We start from the raw sequence: 19,976 nt of genomic DNA on the forward strand, positions 1-19,976 counted from the left end.
TTAACTGTTAATTAAGGGTTACTTAATGCTTAATAAGCATTAACTAACCCTTTACTTAGTGACCCTTATTGTAAAGTGTTACCGATTCATTTTCTGTCAACTGACTAATGGTTCAGCTCTAGTCAGTGAGTTAATCTGTTCCTATAGTCAGTCAGGTATGTAGGTTGTCAAAACGTAGATAGTTTGGTAGATAATCAGTGAGTTAACATTTTAGTTTGACAGGTAGACAGGTGGACGTCCAACAGTAAGGTAGACAGTCAGTTAATCAGTTTAGTTGTCAAGACAGTCAGAACATTATATAATGAAAGGGACATTAAGAAATCTATACTTTCTATCAGCAAACACGAACTTTCAGAGTGTCTTGAAACTCTGGAAAGTGAATTTTCAAATATTATGGTTTGTTTGTGATATGGGGCGGGAAAAACATTACTTAGTGACATTTTTTGATGTTGTTGGTTAACGTTTTATTTAGTTGGTCAATTAATCAATTAGCCAGTTAGATAAATCATGAGAAATGCAGGTAAATACTTAAATGATTAGTCAATGAATTAATCAGTTGGCTAGTTAGCTTGATCGTTGTAAGTGCAGCTTAATACTCAGTTTGTCAGTTGGTTAGCTGGTTTGATAATTAATCATAGTTAGCATCTTTTTCTTTTGTGATACTTATTTTAAGTTAGTTTCTTAAAGTATCAAACTATTTTAAGTCACTGGTTTTTATTCTACAGTTGTCTTACCATGTATGCGTTTATTAATTCATTTTATTCTTGTCTTTTTTCCCTTTTAAATTGTAAAGCACTGTGTAACTGTGTTTTGAAAAGTGCTCCATAAATACAGTTTATTATTCTTATTATTACTAACGGACTGAGTGAGTACTAATCATTAAATCCCTCTGCAGATGGTCGGGCAGCTCGGGTGTTGCTCTGGGCCAACGTCTCCCCTCATCGCCGACTGCCAGAGATTCTACAAAGATCGCTTCAAACCGGGCATGATGTGCGCAGGTAGGTGTGTGTGTGTGTGCTGTTTTGTAAATGCCATGATGTGTGCAGTACCAAGCCATGTGTGTTTGTTTCTATGTGTGTGTGTGTGTGTGTGTGTGTGTGTGTGTGTGCAGGCGACCTGGACGGCAGCGTGGACTCGTGTCAGGGAGACAGCGGTGGGCCTCTGGTGTGCGAGGACGACCTGGGAGTTTCCTACCTGTGGGGCATCGTCAGCTGGGGGGAGCGCTGCGGCCAGCCGGGCTTCCCGGGGGTTTACACCCAGGTGGGCTGTGGGTAAACACACAGGGGAACTTCTTGAAACTGTCTCTGGGGCAAATCCAATGAGTTATATTCAATTATGTTCCATATATATTTCACTAACTCATTTATTCGCACAAGCTAATGGTGAGCTACTACCATATCTCCTCTAATATTGGCCCAGGCCTTTATTTACCTCAGCTGCAGAGGGTACCAGGCCTTTATTGGAAGCAGGCTTATATTAGAGACAGGCCTTTATTTCTAATTCCCTCTGTTTGATAAGTATATTTGCTCATATTTTAGTACGAAGCCTCCTTGTTTCTGATCTGCTTCTGTTGGGGTTCGTTAGGTAGCCGTTTTTTGTTACTGTGATGGATTACCAATAATTACGGTAATAATCAATGACGGCACGCTCCAGAGACTTCCGCCGGCCAAGCCGTCTTGTGGCATACTGCCATCTTGTGGCACTTGTACATTACTACAAACTACAGTTACATTGTATAACAGGCACCAGGAGTTTACCGGTATCCACCGTTGTTTTTTCCTTTGTTTTTTTTCCCCGGCCTGTATTTGGGGCCGACCTTTATTTGTTCGTGTCGACCACGGCCCCGGCCATTATCGGGGACCCAGCTTTTAATTGACTACTGGGCCACTATTAGAGGAAATACGGTATGTTAGGTGTGGAAGCTTAATTTTAAGGAATAAGTTTGTTGTTTTTCTACCTATATACAGTATATAACACACTCTCTTCTTCCTGTAGTTCTTGGACCCACAGACAATATTGTCACCAGAGTCAGCTGTCAGTTGAAGCAGCGAGCTCCGCTGCCTCTTGCTGCAACAATGAGTCCAAACTGTTTGTCAGAATATCTCCAAAAGCCGTTTGTGTCTCCACAGGGTGTTGAGGGTTGAGACTCAGGTTGAGACTGAGGTTCTGGACGGTCAGGTCAGATTGTAAACAGTAGAGCTCGGTAGAAGACGATCCGCTGAGTGGAAACGGTTGCAGTGCCGCTGCTTTCCGGCTCATGGAGAGAAACATGTCGGTTTTCCAGAGCGTTTTCACAGACTGGCTTTTTTTGGAGATATTTTGACAGTTTGGACTCATTGTTGCAGCAAGAGGCAGCGGAGCTCGCTGCTTCAACTGACAGCTGCCTGGAGACAATACTGTCTGTGGGTCCAACAGCTACAGACAATACTGTCTGTGGGTCCAAGTACTTCTTGTCAATTTACTGTCTTCAAGAAGTAACCAACCTCTCTCTCTCTCTCTCAATTCAATTCAATTCAATTCAATGTGCTTTATTGGCATGAAAGTTCACAGACAATATTGCCAAAGCATCAAGATGAATATCAGTCTAGGTGTGTGTGTGTGTGTGTGTGAGAGAGAGTCAGTGCCTGGACAGAGGAACTGGGTTGCTGCGTGTTCAGCTCCCGTACCCAGAGCCTCCATCACAGAGTGAGGATCAGTAAACTATGTGAAGGAATTAATGTTTGTTGGTAACAAGGGTTACACACATTTTATATGCAGTACACAATAACATTCAAAGAGAAAAACAAATAAAATAAAAGTGTATTGGTCACTCACTGTTCCTCAGGTTGTGGCAAGTTTCTACAAACTGAGCCGCTAGGTCTGCTGTGTTTCCCTCTCCTAGTAGAAGTCGCAGCTTTGATTTATCATCAAGCTCTCTGAAGTGGGAGACTTGGGAGCTGAACTTGTTAAAGTAGATTTCTCTGGCTGAGTTCTCTCCCTCTCTCTCTCTCTCCCTCATAGGTCGCTCATTTCTTTGAGTGGATCAGAACTCACACAGGCTGGCCTGCTGTCACCAGATTCAACTCCTGATATCACACACACACACACACACACACACACACACACACACACACACACACCACTTTCACTATTTTACCAGCCAACTAGTTGTTTAGAATACAATTGGACTCCAGATGGTTAATGCAGTTTAGATTTACCAGACCAGATTAACGTTAACCAGCTCAGTCATTTCCCAGGTTGTTACCTCCATTTCCTCCATGTACACATTTACATGGATTAGATTTACATTTCACCATGGCTACAGCTGTACGCCTGTGGCCGCTGTAATTGTTTATCATCAATAAAACCTTTAATTATGGTTATCAAGCTCATGTCTGTGGTTTGTGTTTCAGAGTGTGGGGGAGGGGGGGGTGGGGGAGGGGGAGGGGGGGGGGGGGGGGTTTAGTTAGGGGGTTAGTATAAAGTCTGTTGATGTGTGTCTGTTTCTGTTCCAAACTCCAAACACCAAATAAAACCATCTGAGCTGGAACAAGAGCTGTGATGATATTCGCCATCTTTAAATTTTACGTTTTAATGCCAAAAAATTTGAAGTTTTCAGTGTTTCTTCCCAAAAATTCTTCTGTTTCTCAATTTTTTGTTTTGGTCAGGGTGGAAAAGGCTCTGAATCAGCATTTAGGAGGCTTTCACACCAGCATCGTTTGGTCCGGACTTTTGGACCTTTTTGCTAAATTCGGATCATTTTGACCGGTGTGAACACGCCATGCGGACTCAGGTGCGGACCAAAATCTTGCAAAAGGTTTGCCAAAAATCGCCAGTCTCGGCCCTCTTCCATTCGGACTGTGGTGCGGATCATTTTGGTGTGAAAGCAACTTTGATAAAGTCTGAACCAAAGAAAGGAAATGATGATAAAAAATAAATACAGTAGCCATACCGATGGTTGTTCCTGTTTTAGGAGCTTAAACTACCGGCTTGGTTCGTTTTATAACCAAAGTTTTCCGGCTGGGCGGTGTTTGGACCTTCGGGCCAATCACAGCGCTTAAAAACAGAAAACTCCACTCAACCGGGTTGCTGGGCGACATTAAACAAACGCACAATCAAATAACAGCGACAGACAGTTTAACCTGAGCTGGGGAGCTGACAGGTAGGAAACTAGACATTCCTTCCTATTTTCAACCCAATGTGACAAAACAATGTGTAAAAGTAATAGTCTACCCAAAAATGAAAATTCAGTCATCATCTACTCATGCCGATGGAAAGTCGGGTGAAGTTTCTTAGTCCACAAAACAGTCCTGGAGCTTCACAGCAAAAAAGCATTGCAGCATTCTCCTAAACAACCAAAGTTGCTGGGGACTTGTTTGAAAACGGAAAAAAACAACCGAAAAACATAAAATGGCTCCATACAGCTCGTCCGGTGTAATCCAAGTCTCTGGAAGCCCGAGATCCCAAGTTGACTTGAAAAGACGTCATTTACACCCTTTTTTTTTAGCCGAAATCTTCACTGTAGCTGCTGAGCTCAAAGCCGCGTTCATGTTAGCGCGCGCCTCGTCTGAAGTGGGTGCACGAGCTCGAAGGCGCGTACATGCGCCGCTTGACAAGATCAACGAGAACTCGCGATCTCTCCATACCTCCGTGTTTACACTGCTACCCAGAAGCTAGCATCACACACAACAGAGAGAGCGCTGCTTAAGTTGCAGCAACAAGTGCCTCTGTCGGATTTAATGTTACATTTTCGGTCTTTGATCTGTTACCTAACCATTGTAGCTTCTTTCCTTAGCGCCGATAGCAAGATGTCTGTCCCATAGGTCCGCTTGATATTATAGTCGGTGTGAAACGAACCAGACCGATACAATGTAACAACCTAGCAAACTCTGGTTCGGACTTTAAGCGGACTTTGCAGTGTGAAAGCACCCTTAGACAATTATGGGTCATTACAACTCTCCATTGAAACCCAGACTAAATTCTTTTTGTGTTCACTGGCTGGTACGCCCAACTTTTCAGATGGTTAAACTTGAATTCCTCAGGTATATGATCTCCCAAAACGCTCCATCTTAACAAGTCATGTAGTCTATTATTGAGTCCTAAAATTTACATTTTCTTAAAATAAGTGAACAAATCTGCCAATGCCGTCAGATAATTTAATTTGCTTCCAGTGCTAATCAACTTGCATCAAGAATTTTGTAGAATCAAGAGTCATTTTCTTGGTAGTAGTGCAGTGATCTGTCTTTTTTCTGACTTGTTTCAACATACTGACATTCATTTTCTAGAAAATTCCCGAAACAAGTGAAGCTGTATTGGAAACAAGTGGAGTTATCTCAACTCATTGGCAGAATTTTTCTCTTGAGTTAAGAAAAATAAGATATGAGACTAAATGACTTGTTCAGATGGATGTTTTTTGCAGTGTATTGGCCACCGTACACTCTCTCTGACCAATCCAAACGAAGCAATACAACGGCTCAGATTTTTCTAAATGTTCTCTTGAATTCTGTTACACTTCAATGTAAACTAATGAGGTTTAAATCTGATCTGTAAACACTGAATACCATGTAGACTCTAACTGCTCAAACTTACGAAAAAAATACCAGACTCATATACATTTTACAAAACAATCGGATGTGCACTGCCTGTCGTACAGAAGACGATTAGGGCCACATGTGAAAAATGTGACCCTAACTGACTTTAAACTCAGAATTCTGAGCCCTTAGACAAGTCTTTCTGTGTATCTGTCTTTCTAGCTGTGATCTGTCTCTTTGTGACTCAACAGTAAAGTACACAGGGATTTTGCAATGCAATGCTGTTTTGTTGAATCAACGTTGAACATTAAACAAATTTTTGTGTGTGTGATGAGATTTGTTTTGTTTTAGGTTACTGGAATCCGATGCTTGGGGTTTCTGCATATGCACTTGAAAACCCCCCTGACCACCAGGCCGCGCGCGCACGTGCGCGCACACACACACACACACACATACACACACAAACACACACTTAAAGACTGGTGAGTGATGTTACATGATCAATAAACTGAACCAATCTAGGACACAGACTGCTTTTGTGCGCGCATTGACAAGACAAGCTAATGATTGATTGATGACATTACTGCTCTAAATAGAAAAGACATCTATCAGTCAAACCAATCTTTCATAGAGAGAGAGAGTAACTGTCTCAGTTCCTTCTCTGGACACGTATTTTATTATTTTTGCCTTATAAAGAGACGGACGTTTGTTTTTCCATCAGTCAGAAGAGAATAAATGCATTTTTGGGAAGAGGAAAAGATATTTATATAAGTATTTGTCGAAAGCTAAAGTTTGGCAGACAGCAGCCTGTTTGTGTTTCTGTTGGTCAAGATGAGATCAGCCGGAGTTTCTCTTCTCTTCATGTTTCTTCTCACCTCCAACTGCAACACAGTAAGTTCACTGTCAGTATGCTCTATAGAGCTGTATGTATAACATCCAAGCTGGAGTTGGCCCCTGCACTCTGTTCTACTTTTCCTCTTTTTTTATCAAATTTTCACAGCATTCAAATTGCAATGCTATCTTTTTTTGTGCTTAGTTACCGATCAATAGTGTCAAATGCCAAAAAAAAGGAAAACCTGGAAAAAAAAACCCCAGACAAAACAAAACAGCGAATGCCAATAATTAAGCAAAATCACACGAGAGGGAGTGCTGTAGTACTGTACATCAGCACGGCTGTGTTTTTCACAGCCGTGCTGATGTACAGTACAACAGCACAACCTCGAGTGTGATATTGCTTTTATACAACAGTTCTATAAACAAAGCTATTTATCAGGTAATGGTAATTTGAAACAACAGATGATTGTTATGCCTCTGCGCCGACGACAGCCGTGGCCGGAGGCATTATGTTTTCCGGTTGTCCGTCTGTCCCATTCTCATGAACGCGATATCTCAGGAACACCTTGAGGGAATTTCTTCAAACTTGGCACAAACATCCACTTGGACTCAAGGATGAACTGATTAGATTTTGGTGGTCAAAGGTCAAAGGTCAAGGTCACTGTGACCTCACAAACAACGTTTTTGGCCATAACTCAAGAATTCATACGCTAATTATGACAAAATTTCACAGAAATGTCTAATAGGATAAAATGATGAAGTGATGACATTTTATATCCAAAAGTTCAAAGGTCAACTTCACTGTGACATCATAATGTTTTGCTTACCACCGTAGCTGAGAAAACGATCTTGGGTCATTCTACAAAAACGGTGGAATGCTGTCACTTATTTTTGCAGACACCAAAATCCTTTAAGTTGACCTAATAATCACATTAATTATATATGTTCAATAAATAAAGACTGTCCTTGCAATGATAAAACAAAGTTTATTGGCGGAGGCATACAACCGCGAGGCGGTTATTTCTAGTTGTCCTTTATTCATCTCCGCCAACAAAAACCGTTCCCTCAGGATTCCACTACCAAGTGTTGCCAAGCAACACGTAAACTGTTTCCTGACTGCAAGCTAGCTGCTACTTTGAGGTTTGCACAGACGAATTCAGCTTACTTTCTTCCCAATCGTCGTCCTCTGACAGCTGTTCATAATTAAGGTCAAATGTTATTTTCGGAAATGTATCCATATTTGTACCATCGCTACTAGGTGCGAATGAAGTTACAGTTTTGTGTAGCTTAATCAAGGTTTTATTAGAACAGCTGTGAAGCGGGGTGGTACATACAGTAAAACAGCCCAGTGCTGTTATACTGTACATCAGCACTCATGGCATGCCTCTTGTCCAATCAAATTACTCGACCGGAACCAACTGTTGTATAATATCGTATATTGTGATATTTTGGCAGGACAGTGGCGCAAGCCCCGCCCCCACCCCAGACGAGTTTCTGGGCTCAACGGAATGTCTGGAGAAAAAGTAAGTGCTGCGGATTGGCTGGGTCTGTTCATTTGTTTTTCTTTCCTACATTTGTATACTACGCTCTTATATTGTTAATCAATTCTTTGTTCATTCTATTTTGTCATGTTATGTTGTTTTTACACATAGTTTAGTTCAGTTTTGTTTTGCTTTCCCTAGCTTGCTCTCTCTTTCATGCCTTATCATTCGTTTGTCAATTCCTTTCATCTTTCTTTTGTTCATTTATTCTTTATCTTCCTTTACATTATAGTTATCTGTATGTTGTTTAGTGTTTGTCCCTTTATCTTTCTATAAGGTTCACTCGTGCGTCATGTGACCTGGTGTTTTGTCCTCCATGGGAGCGTTGCGCCAACGGACGCTGTTCCTGTAAACTGCCCTATCAGTGTCCCAGAGAGGGCGTCGCCCCGGTCTGTGGGCGGGACAACAGGCAGTACCTCTCCTACTGCCAGGTAAACACATGGAGCCATCGAGCAAGGCACTAACAGTGCTGGGGTCAGGGATTAAATGCCCACTGGGACGACCATTACTACAGATATAGACACTTCTGGTACTTTAAAGTATCAGTTCGGTGATTTTGGACCTATATATAATTAGTCTCTTCCATACCTGTAGTACTTGGACCCACAGACAGTATTGTCTGTAGCTCTTGGACCCACAGACAGTATTGTCTCCAGTCAGCTGTCAGTTGAAGCAGCGAGCTCCGCTGCCTCTTGCTGCAACAATGAGTCCAAACTGTTTGTCAGAATATCTCCAGAAAAGCCGTTTGTGTCTCCACAGAGTCGAGAAGAAACAGACTCAGTTCCTCTGTTACCCAATTTTCACTAATCAGGAAATCACAGAACTTTTTTTCTCTGCCGCAGCACAGACCACTGTGGGGTGAAAGGCGGTTCCTGGTGGAGTGATCTAGTTCTGGACGGTCGGGTCAGATTGTAAACAGTAGAGTTCGGTAGAAGACGATCCGCTGAGTGGAAACGGTCGGTGCCGCCGCTTTCCGGGCCGCGGAGAGAAATACGTCGGTCGCTCTCTGTTTCGTTTTCACAGACTGGCTTTTCTAGAAACATTCTGACAAACAGTTTGGACTCATTGTTGCAGCAAGAGGCAGCGGAGCTCGCTGCTTCAACTGACAGTTGACTCTGGAGACAATACTCTCTGTGGGTCCAAGTACTACAGGTATGGAAGAGACCAATCATGTATATAGGTTCAAAAACCCCTGAACTTACCCTTTAAGGTACTTTGGACAAAACCATCGACCGATAGCAGCTTTGCAGTTGCTGAAACAGCGTATTGACGGCACCTTGCTTCTGTAATTTGACACTGATGGATCATTAAGTGTAAACTAGTTGGACATTTGGAAGGGTGTGTCATGGTTGTGACTTTTTGGCTGGTCTAGGTTTTGTATTTCTTTGTCTGTTTCCCTGTCTAGTTCTCTTAGTTCTACGTGTACCTTGTTTCCTGTCTGCCCCAGCTGTGTCTAATTTGTAATCACCCCCCATGTGTATATTAGTCTTGTTCCCCAGTCAGTCTTGGTCAGATCATTGTGTTATGTTACTTGTGTCAGTTTGTGTAGAGCTCTTGTTTTTTGGTTTCCTGTGTCACCTGCTATCTGTTCAATTAAACACCCAGTCTTGGGGTTTTGATCACAACCTGCCTCGCTGTCCTGCGTTTGGGTCCTCACCACACCTCCCCATGACAGGGTGGGGTGTGAAGTGGGGTATAGATGATTTAAGAAATGCACTGCTGTTTTTATTATTTACATAAAAACGTCATCCTCCGGGCGCAAATATTCTTTTTTCAAACCCTGGCCAACCTATTTTTCAGTTGATGGCTCTCTCCTGTCGGACCAAGAAACCGCTCATGTCCCACTTTGGGGAAAACTGTGGAGGTGAGCTGTCAGAGATACACACCATGCAAAGAATATCTATCATAACATTACGTTATAATGTCGTGATCTACACTGAGTTTATAGTGAACTCATGTTACTTTACAGTGTTTTTTTCTCCATTCAAAACATTTTTACATCAGAGTTTCTGTCTCTGAGAAATCAGCAGCAGCCTCCTGTTAGCATTTGTTAGCAATGCTAGTGTAAGTCAATAGGGTATGAAACCATTGCTTTCAAAATAGCATTCAAGTGCTTGTGCAAGTTCTATTATGTATTCTAACTATTACTACAGCTATGTGAGTATATGGAATGGCTTGCATGTCATTTTTAGAGTTTTGGCTTCATACCGCATTGACTTGTGCTAGCATTGCTAACAAATGATAATAGGAGGTAAGCTCTAATGTTAAAACTTCCCAGCCGGCATTTTAACGTTTATTCACGGGTGAATCAATGTCGTGGATCGCTGTTGAACTTGGTTTCGATTTTGAAAGGCGAATCAACGTTGATATCGCAACGTTGTTTCAACGTCTTACTTTTCAACATGGGTGAATTAAGGTCTTGCGTCAACGTTGAATTAATGTTGAATTAAGTATTGATTTTGCAAACCAAATCAACGTTGAAATTGCGACTTTGTTTCAACGTCTTACTTTTCAACACTGAATAAATTGTTTCCTTTTCATTCTACACTGTACACAATTGTGCATTCAATTATATTATATAGTTTGCAATTGGATCAACATATGACAGTACTGACTGAATCAGTGATTTACATATTCCATGTTTTCAATGCATTGTTCATGTTTTGATTATGCAACTTGCTGTGCATAACTTGCAATACTACTATCCCTAAACCATATAAACAAAAATAAACACCTCTAAATAACTGTGATAAAGCTTGAATGTGATCAAATGAGATGCCCTGGGAAGAGATTATGGCACCTTCCTGAATAATTATGAGGGAAAGCAGCTGTAACAATTTACCTTACATAGATGGAAAGATGTTCTTTCACAGACATAGTCAGATTTCCAAACTTCTATCTGTAGTGCAGGTGGGATGTTCCACAATGTATGGGAGAAAAAAAGCACTGTATAAGATGCCAGAATGAAAAATGAAAACACAAACCACTTTTTTAGAAGGTGTATATATAGTTTTTTTTAATTATTATTATTATTTAGAGACAGCGGAACTGCTCAACAAAACAAAGGGGTAAACCCGTAAAAAAAATGGCGTGGGTCTTTACTTCTTACGGCCACCACCACCCATCCTCTCCGGTGCATACTTGAGGTACTTAGTCATGGTCTCCATTACTTTAGTTTGCGTTGTTTGGTGTGTGCTGATTACAGCGTCTTAAGAGGAAAAACAAACCACAGGTTAGATCATTGTCAAAAATGCTGTACATTTTAGCCCATGTATGACAAATCCTGTGTGGTGTACATTGTTGCCAAACATTTTCCAAAGCGGTACCAAAGTTGTTTAAGTAGGATCACATTAAATCACACTTTGAATGTTAAGAAAAGTAAAGTGCGCAAACTCTCTTGATTTGTGAAGCCAGAAAACCACTTTGTTGTTGCTAGGTAACTAAGTCCACTCAAGTATGTCACTTGGCATCTTCAACAGCATTTTTAGCCAATTTCACAAAAACCTTGATCTATTATTGGTCCAAAACTTGGATGGGCAGAGGACACTTTTTCTCTCTTGGATAGTGTGTGACAAGTTCAAAACTAATGATAGACTGACAACCAGCTGATGTAGGGTGCTTTTTCCCTACTGCATGTCAAATTAGGACCAGCGGCCTAACGTTACACAATACACTTTGGGACACTGGAAATCGCACTAGCAACTGCAAAAGCGCAAGTTGACAAAGTGCCAAAAGTGCCAGAAATGTTAGCTAATTTAGCTAACGTTAGCAAACTGTGGCGTTAGCATTTAACTTACCAGGCATTGGCATCATGCGTTTTAGTCATATCACTTTTTATATATAAATGATGTTATGCCTTTCAAATATTGACTTAACTTACCTTTCAAAGTTGTGGCATAAGATGTAGGTTAATTCACTTTTTTCTGTGTTTTACCGCTCTCTTGCCATCTGTCTACCAAAGATCCAAGTTCATGGATAGGCACGATTGTGCTACGCATGCACAGAGCTGTTACACTGTCAGTCTCGTGTATATTACCTCACAATTTGGGTCTGTCTGGGTCTGGATGGAGCAGATAAATATCAATGGGCTTGATAATGTTATATTTTTTATGTGAGATATCTATATTATATCTAATAAATATAAGAACATAACTTTATATATAATTATAGTCAATTATAATATATAAATAATATATATATATATATATATATACATTATTGTAATAATAATAATAATTATCATTGTTAATACTACTACTACAATACTAATCATTTATGATTATTATTATTATTGTTGTTGACTATTTTTTAACATAAATTTATATTTTTGAAGTGGTCTTATGATCAAAATATAATAAAATGCTAATAAAATAATGATCATATAAGGCAGAACGTTGTTGAAGACATTATGTTGATTCAACGTACAGATCTTGTTCAAATTTCAACATTGATTTATAAGTATTTTGTTAACCTTTTTATAACCATTTTGCATTGAACGTTTCAACGTTATTTCAACATTGAAACAACAACTGACATTATTTCAACCACATTTCACCGTTGAAGGTTGGTCACGTGCCAGCTGGGTTTTGGCTCATTCTATGAGAGGGCTTAATTAGTGATTAATAGGGTAGGCTTTAGGGATGTTAATGATTACTCAACGATCGATTAATCACCGTTAAGCATTTGATCGATCAAGCATATATTAACTGATCAATCGACAATGTAGGCTATGTGCTATTTCTCATTTCTTGCTGAAATAATTTACCGCCACAAGGGCGAAATTTAACTTTCACGGCTTATACAGAAGAAGAAGAAAGCCAAGCAAGAGGGCGGAAAGTCCAGTGTAGGAGCATTACACCCAAATAGACGACAGTGTTCATTGTAAACATTGTAATACAATGTTGAAATACAGCACATTTACAAGCACAGTGACAGGGAATGCGGGAAGATCTTTTGAATTTTGCTCGGTTGATTAACTTGTTGAGTAGGCCTAAAGACAGGTGTACACACATTTTGTATTTTGTATTTTCTGTCAAATGCTGTTTTTTTTTTACATAATGATTAATCGTTAACGTGACTGATGGTTGATTAAGGAAATTGATTAAAATTTGCATCCCTAGTAGGCTTATAAAATCACTGAACCTTTATCCAAACTGTATGTGTCCTGTGCACAGCTGTGCGTTTCTTTATTAAGGTGCTGGTGACTGTAGAAGTAAACAAAAAGTCCATAGCCAGGCATGTTCCACCACAAACACAAATAAATTAATGGGAGTTCTTTTTCCTTTTGCCATTCTTTTTTATTATCATTTGAATTACATTATTGGTAAATTAAGAATGCAGAGCAAACAGCATCGCTTCTTCATGAAGAGAAGACAGCAGCCTCGAGGAAGCAATGGTGAAATGCGTGGTTTATTCTGTAAACTTGGCTTGCTGATAGCCTGATGAAAATGAGAATTAAAAAACAATGATTAAAGATAAAGAAGTCACTCAGTTTATTTTATAATGTGCAGTAGACATACATAACTATGGACTTGTAATTTTGCTGCAATATTTTAATAGTTTCTCTCTCAAATGTATTACAGCATTACTCTTTTCTTTGTTTCTCTCCTCAGTGGATGATCCAAAGTTCAGCAGTTCAATAGACAGAGACACAGGACTGGTGAAGCTTTTCATTCCTGATAATGGGAGCGCAGGAGGAGGAGGGGGGGAGGAGGTGCTGGTGTGTGGGAAGCTGTGGGACACGGCTGCTGCTAACGTGGCCTGCAAGGAGGACAAGCACCCACTGTGAGAGGAGACATGTCTTTACATATACATACATATATACATACATGCAGTACATAAACACATAAGATAAGATATCACTTTATTAATCCCCTTGGGGAAATTCAGGAAACACCGAAACAACACCACAAACAACTTACATATGCATGTAGCCTAATACATATGCAAATACATATTATAGATGTTTCATTTCACAGTTTTCTCACCAATCTGCTCCCAGCCAGCTGAGTCTCCATGATGGAGGAACACTGTAGAACTGTGTGTTAGTTAATAAAGTGTAAATGTGTATGAAGCAGCTAGAAGCAGAGAGCAGCTGAGTCAGCTTGTTGTGGTGTGGCTGTAGATCCATTCAGTAACGTTCTCAGTAAAAGTGAATAGTGTGATAAGGTGGATTTGTTTCCAAATGTAGGTTACTGTGACACAGTAAACTGTCTTGTCTTTAGCCCTAGTCTCTACTCCAAAACATGAAGAGTTGTAGCTTGAGAAGAGTCAGCTCAGTTAACCTGAACAAACTGTTAGCTAGCTAACTAGCCAGCAAACACACTGATGTTAATGTGAACATGCTAACGCTAGCTGCTACTAACGGAATTGTATCCAATTCCAGACACTCAGTCACTCGCGTAATTTCTGGTGTTTACCGGCATCTTTATACGGAGTTCCCAACCGAAAGCTAAGTGACGTAAATTCATACACATTTCAGAAGCTAGGTATCAAATTTTATAAATATCTATACACATTTAAGCATATAAAACACTAAGTTACGCACTTAGTCATGAACAAGGAAAAATAAGAGCTTTGAGTACATAGCCTGCACTTCTTACAAGTATCTGTAACATTGTGAAGGTACAGGAAGGGTTAATAAAGGGTTAATATCGAGTATATGAATACACCGACACAGACGAAAGTAAGTGTCCGGAATTGGATACGAATTTTTAATCTAAAAAATAGGTGCGCTATCATCCATTTGCAGGGACTGGAAGAAAATCAATTACAAGTTAAGGTAAAAGCGATATTAAACTTTAAAAAAGACAGATGGAGGATTGTTAATTTATGAGAAACTTCAGCGAAAACAGTACAGGATGAAATATATTGGTATTTGATTGTGATCTTTTGGTCATATGCTGTCCAGAATTGGATACCCTGATGTTAGATATGTTAGCTAGTGTGCTAATCAGATGTGTTAACAACAAGACAGTGATGGTTAGCTGACCAGATGCTAGTTAGCTAACAAGCTGACATTATCTTAACACTAAATCAATCAGATGGATCAGTGATGAAATGATCAGTCAGAAACAGACAAAAATTAACCGTATGTTCAATTCTGTTGAGACGACAGAAACCGCCAGAGGGGGGTCACCTTACAGCTATCAAATGTGTGTGTGTGTGTGTGTGTGTGTGTGTGTGTGTGTGTGCGTGTGTAGCGGGGCAGCGTCAGCAGGGTTCGTATCGCTCAGGTCCCTGATGACCAACCCTAGCTACAAAATGTTGCCACGGATCTGTGTGAGCGTTCGTTGCCAAGGTTACGAGACATCCTTGGCCGAATGTGTCATCTATGACGCGGTTAGGATCGGCAACAGGAAGGTCGCCACGGCAACCTGTTACCAGGCAACCCAAGGTCAGTACCTCTCTTGGTCCAGATGTATCATTTTATCACTATTCTCTTTCCAAGCTGGTTTTGCTGCAGTGTTGTGACCTTGTTGTGTGTTTCTGTGTGTGTGTGTATGTGTGTGTGTGTGTGTTCCAGAGGCAGCGGAGTGTGAGTTCAGGTGTGTGAACAGCAAATGTGTGTTTCTGAACCAGACGTGTGACGGAGTTGACGACTGTGGAGACCGCAGTGACGAGATGTGCTGCAAGAGTAAAACACACACACACACACACACACACACACACACAGATGTATCACCTGGTATATCCCATGTTTTCTCTCATAAAGTGACTGATGTGTGTTTATGTGTGTGTATGTTTTTATGTGTGTGTGTGTGTGTGTGTCAGGATGCAGGAATGATGCGCTCCACTGCAGGACGGGGGTGTGTGTGTCCAGAGAGGCGGTCGGTGATGGAATGATCGACTGTCTGGACGGCCAGGACGAATCACCGAGATACACAACTACTGACCACAGTGAGACACACACACACACACACACACACTAATTATTTCTCAAAAATGGTTGTTGTATTTTGCACTTTGCACTTTATGGTACTTAATAATATTTCTTACTTTCTTGAACTTTTTAACTTGAACTTGGTAAATTGTGACTGAAACAATTTCCCCCAGGGATGAATAAAGTCTTCTGAATCTGAATACTCTGTTTGAAAGGTCATTACGAGGGTTTCATTTTTACATTAAATCTGTAAATGTTATTAACGGATATGCAGTGAACTTGCAGGCTTCAAAATTTTTCTGTGATTGGTTAAGTTTTCTGGAGTTGCAGATTCCTGGGGGTCTGGTTCATGAACACTTGGTAGATACATGGACACAGATGTTATTTACAGCCATGGAGAGATCAGGCAGTGGAGTGACTCCCTCTGCCCATACACACACACTGGAGTCACTCTGCACTAATGCACCATACAGACTGGCAGTGTGGGCGTGGCCTTAGTCACGCAGTTACTGTTGTCCGGCACTGGAGGGCAGTGTAGACTTTAGGAAGAAGTCTGCAGAAAACTGTTAAATGTTATTTTTCACATATTTCCTATTTGTCCACAGGGTCAACGGAGATGCACAGCCTACTCAGAAACACAGGTATGTTACCTGTTACCATGGTAACAAACTCATTGCCATGTAATCCCTTCACCAACACACAGGCACACAGCAACAGTGGTGGGCTGCACTTCCTATTACTATGGTAACTGACTCAACCGTGGCAACACTGTAACATATTACCAGTCTCACAGAAACATAGGTACAGTGTAGTTACTGTAATGAATGTGGGTTTTGTCCTTATTTAGCAGAATACTGCTATTAATGCCAGAGCCTTTGAATAATCACAGATGCAAGTGTATACAGTACAGTCTTTATTAAATCGTCACATAGACAAATATATATATAAACATCGAACAAAAAGTTTGGAAATTTGTGTTTGGTAGATTATTTCTCTGTTGTAGCAATGCTTCTTGGCAATACATTTTATACCGTTGGAAAGCCTGTTTATTTCCCTTTTAAATGGTGCCTCATTTGTAAGGAACATGCATTTGTGGGATGAGCAGCACAGCTGAGTATGTGGGTTGCGCTCATGTAAAATTTGCCAAATCTTCTCTGCCAATGCCAAACAGCTTATTCTGCTGTTGCTATTGACTCTTGTTTGGTGTTGTTTGGTGGATTGGATGATTGAAGTCTATCAGTAACAAGGAAGAAACAAGACATATTGGCAATTTTACAATTTATTCATTTAACAAACAGTCAGGAGCCTCAGTAGCGTGTGGAAGAACCATACACAGCCACAACAGCCTGGCACCTCCTCCTCATGCTGGTCACCAGCCTGGTCACACACTGCTGTGGGATGGCATTCCACTCCTCAACCAGGATTTCTCGCAAGTCAGCCAACGTGGTTGTGTTGGTCACTCTAGCACGAACGGCACGCCCAAGCTGATCCCATAAGTGTTCAATTGGGTTGAGGTCAGGACTGTTGGCAGGCCATTCCATTCTCTCTACTCCCAAATTCTGGAGGTAGTCTCTGATAAACCCCGCTCTGTGGGGGCAAGCGTTGTCATCTTGGAGGATGGAGTTCGGTCCCAGACTGTGGAGATATGGGATTGCCACTGGTTGCAGAATCTCATCTCGATATCTCTCTGCATTGAGATCGCCTCCAATGATGACAAGCCTCGTTTTTCCAGTGATGGAGATGCCGCCCCACACCATCACACCGCCTCCACCAAAAGGTGTTACTCTATCGGTGCAGCAATCAGCATAGCGTTCTCCCCTTCTTCTCCACACTTTGACCCTACGATCCAACTTCTGTAGGCAGAATCTGGACTCATCGCTGAACATAACGTTCCTCCACATGTTCAGGTTCCAGTGCAGGTGTTGCCGACACCAGCGCAAACGGGCCTGACGGTGAAGGGCAGTCATGGCAGGCCTCCTGGCAGCCCCATGAGCCCGGAGATTGGCTGCGTGCAGTCTGTTCCGGATTGTCTGGGCCGAGAGCCGTGTGCCATATCGTCCTGCAAACCTTGACTGCAAATCTGTAGAAGACAGCCTACGGTTCCTAAGTGCTGAAAGGGTGAGGAACCGGTCTTCTTGGGGTGTCGTCTTCTTGGGACGCCCACTTCGCGGTCTGTCTCTGACATCCCCCGTTTCATGGAACTTGGCCTTCAGCTTGGAGATGGTACTATGGCTCACTCCAAATAATGCCGCAACTTGCTTTTGTGGAACACCAGCTTGAAGTTGCCCTATCGCACAGGCCTTATCGAGATCAGACAAACGTGGCATGCCGATTCTTGGAGCAGACACCAGTTGACCACTGTAGCAGGGCCCATGCTCACAGGTGCTGCCAATCAGGTGCCAATCAGGTACCTGATTGTCAGCACCTGGGGGTATCGGAAGCTCAAAACAAGAGTCAATAGCAACGGCTTCCACTAAGTTGAAGAACCACTATACACAGGGCTAGACTCTAGCTTAAGGCACACAGGCACTGCAATACACCACTACCACCGGCTTATAGTGAAACCATCTGAATGTCCCGCCTATGGGCTTGCCCCTCCCTCATCTGTTCCCCCTCCCCACGCTATTAAAACCACAAATAGGCTGACCTACACACACACATACAAATATACATACACAATATTTAAAACGCGCAACTTAACTCGCCCGCTCGGCGAGACCCTCCCCCAGGGTCTAAACTTGAGACGCCGTCCAACTCCCCGGGGAAACAGCTTTGCTGGACGGCGTGGACAGGATTCGGTCGGGCGCCAGTGTCACGCCAGAAGGCAGGAAGTAAGACAGGGAGCGGTGACAGCTACTGCACTCTTCTACAGTCCCGGCCCTGACTTTCTACAGGAGGCAGCAGACCTCCCCTCCTAACACAGGAAGAGCTAACCCCCTACTCTGCCTGTCTTCATCGCCGGAAGTCCTAAATAACTGCGAACGACACCCTCCCTCCCAAAAGAGTGCCGAACCGCAGCAGAAAGATGCTCCCCCTGAATGCGACCTCTGCTCAGTCTTTTGTCTGCTTAAGAGTCTCTCCCGCGCTTGCAATCAGTCCCACCTGTATTCAATCAGTTCAGTCAATCGGTGAGTCCATGCTTATTACGTCACTGATCAGAGAGTCCCACAGCTCATTCACATCACATTACCATGGCAACACACACCATGTAATCCTTAATAGTACTAGACTCAGTAGTAGTAGTAGTAATAGTAGTAGTAATAGTAGATAAGCAGTAGTAAAAGTAGTAGTAACAGCAGCATAAGTAGCACACATACCTGTTACCATGGTAACATTACCACAACCATGGCAACGCACCACCCCTCTCAAAAACACAGGTACATGGCACTACAATGGCCCTAATTACCACGGTAACACAAATTACCATGGAAACACAGTCCTTCACAACCAAAAAAACTGCCATGGCTGAATGCCGTCAACCATCACAATGCATTTGTTACCATAGCAGCTCACTTGCTACCATGGCAACGGCACTCATTCCAGTGTAAACCATCATATCACATAACATGTTTTCATTACAGTGGTAATCTGAAGCTGGTCACTGTCATTCAGGATGATGATGATATTTACTGTTTTGTTTTTTTTCAGACTACATCTCTCCAAAAAGTGGTATGTAGTCTAAATTACATTTATAGATATACACCACTACATAGTAGTAGTATCAGTAGTTGTATCAGCAGCAGCAGTAGTGGTAGTAGTATCAGTAGTAGTAGTAGTAATGTCAGCACTAGCAGTAGTAGTAGGTATAGTACAAACTATAGTAGTAGTTTCAGTAGTACCACAAATATTATTAGTAGTGTATTAACAGTATGGAGACTAGTAGAGTAGAGCTAAAAATGGTGCTGTGTGTGTGTGTAGAGACGAGGGCCAACAGACAGCATCTGGAGTCCAGGCTGTACTGTGGGATTCCCAACTCCACCACAGTGGATGACGAGGAGGAGCGAGGGAGGAGCAGCCGAGTGAAAAGGGTGGTGGGAGGAATACCAGCCAAACCGGTCAGTTAGATACACTGCAGGTCTCTCTCACTCTCTCTCTCTGCCTGTTAAAGCTGCTCAGAGTTTTTTACTGTCAATCTATCACTCAAAGGAATATATAATGTAAACCAATGAGAGCCAATTGGTCTCCTCTATCTCACACCAGTTGTATTGT

At 41.8% G+C, this 19,976-nt stretch overlaps 1 protein-coding gene across 1 annotated transcript in view; it reads left to right on the forward strand.

The window, feature by feature from the left end:
- Positions 1-895: 895 nt before the first annotated feature.
- The window catches only part of LOC139648327 (complement factor I-like), a gene marked incomplete at its 5' end in the record, with an annotated part of 31,827 nt that continues 12,746 nt past the window's right edge, over positions 896-19,976 (forward strand). The window contains 12 exons of the mRNA XM_071524408.1: positions 896-998; positions 1,112-1,271; positions 2,130-2,178; positions 7,800-7,867; positions 8,163-8,316; positions 9,686-9,749; positions 13,498-13,669; positions 15,142-15,281; positions 15,417-15,521; positions 15,659-15,784; positions 16,373-16,408; positions 19,686-19,822. Coding sequence (XP_071380509.1) covers positions 896-998; positions 1,112-1,271; positions 2,130-2,178; positions 7,800-7,867; positions 8,163-8,316; positions 9,686-9,749; positions 13,498-13,669; positions 15,142-15,281; positions 15,417-15,521; positions 15,659-15,784; positions 16,373-16,408; positions 19,686-19,822 — 1,314 coding nt within the window. The remainder of the gene's footprint in view (positions 999-1,111; positions 1,272-2,129; positions 2,179-7,799; positions 7,868-8,162; positions 8,317-9,685; positions 9,750-13,497; positions 13,670-15,141; positions 15,282-15,416; positions 15,522-15,658; positions 15,785-16,372; positions 16,409-19,685; positions 19,823-19,976) is intronic.

Source organism: Centroberyx affinis, unplaced genomic scaffold (assembly GCF_046629955.1).
Source record: "Centroberyx affinis isolate AG114_WGS23_722 - 3 ecotype Tasmania unplaced genomic scaffold, CSIRO-AGI_Caff_v1 ptg001192l_1, whole genome shotgun sequence".
NCBI classification, from domain to species: domain Eukaryota; kingdom Metazoa; phylum Chordata; class Actinopteri; order Beryciformes; family Berycidae; genus Centroberyx; species Centroberyx affinis.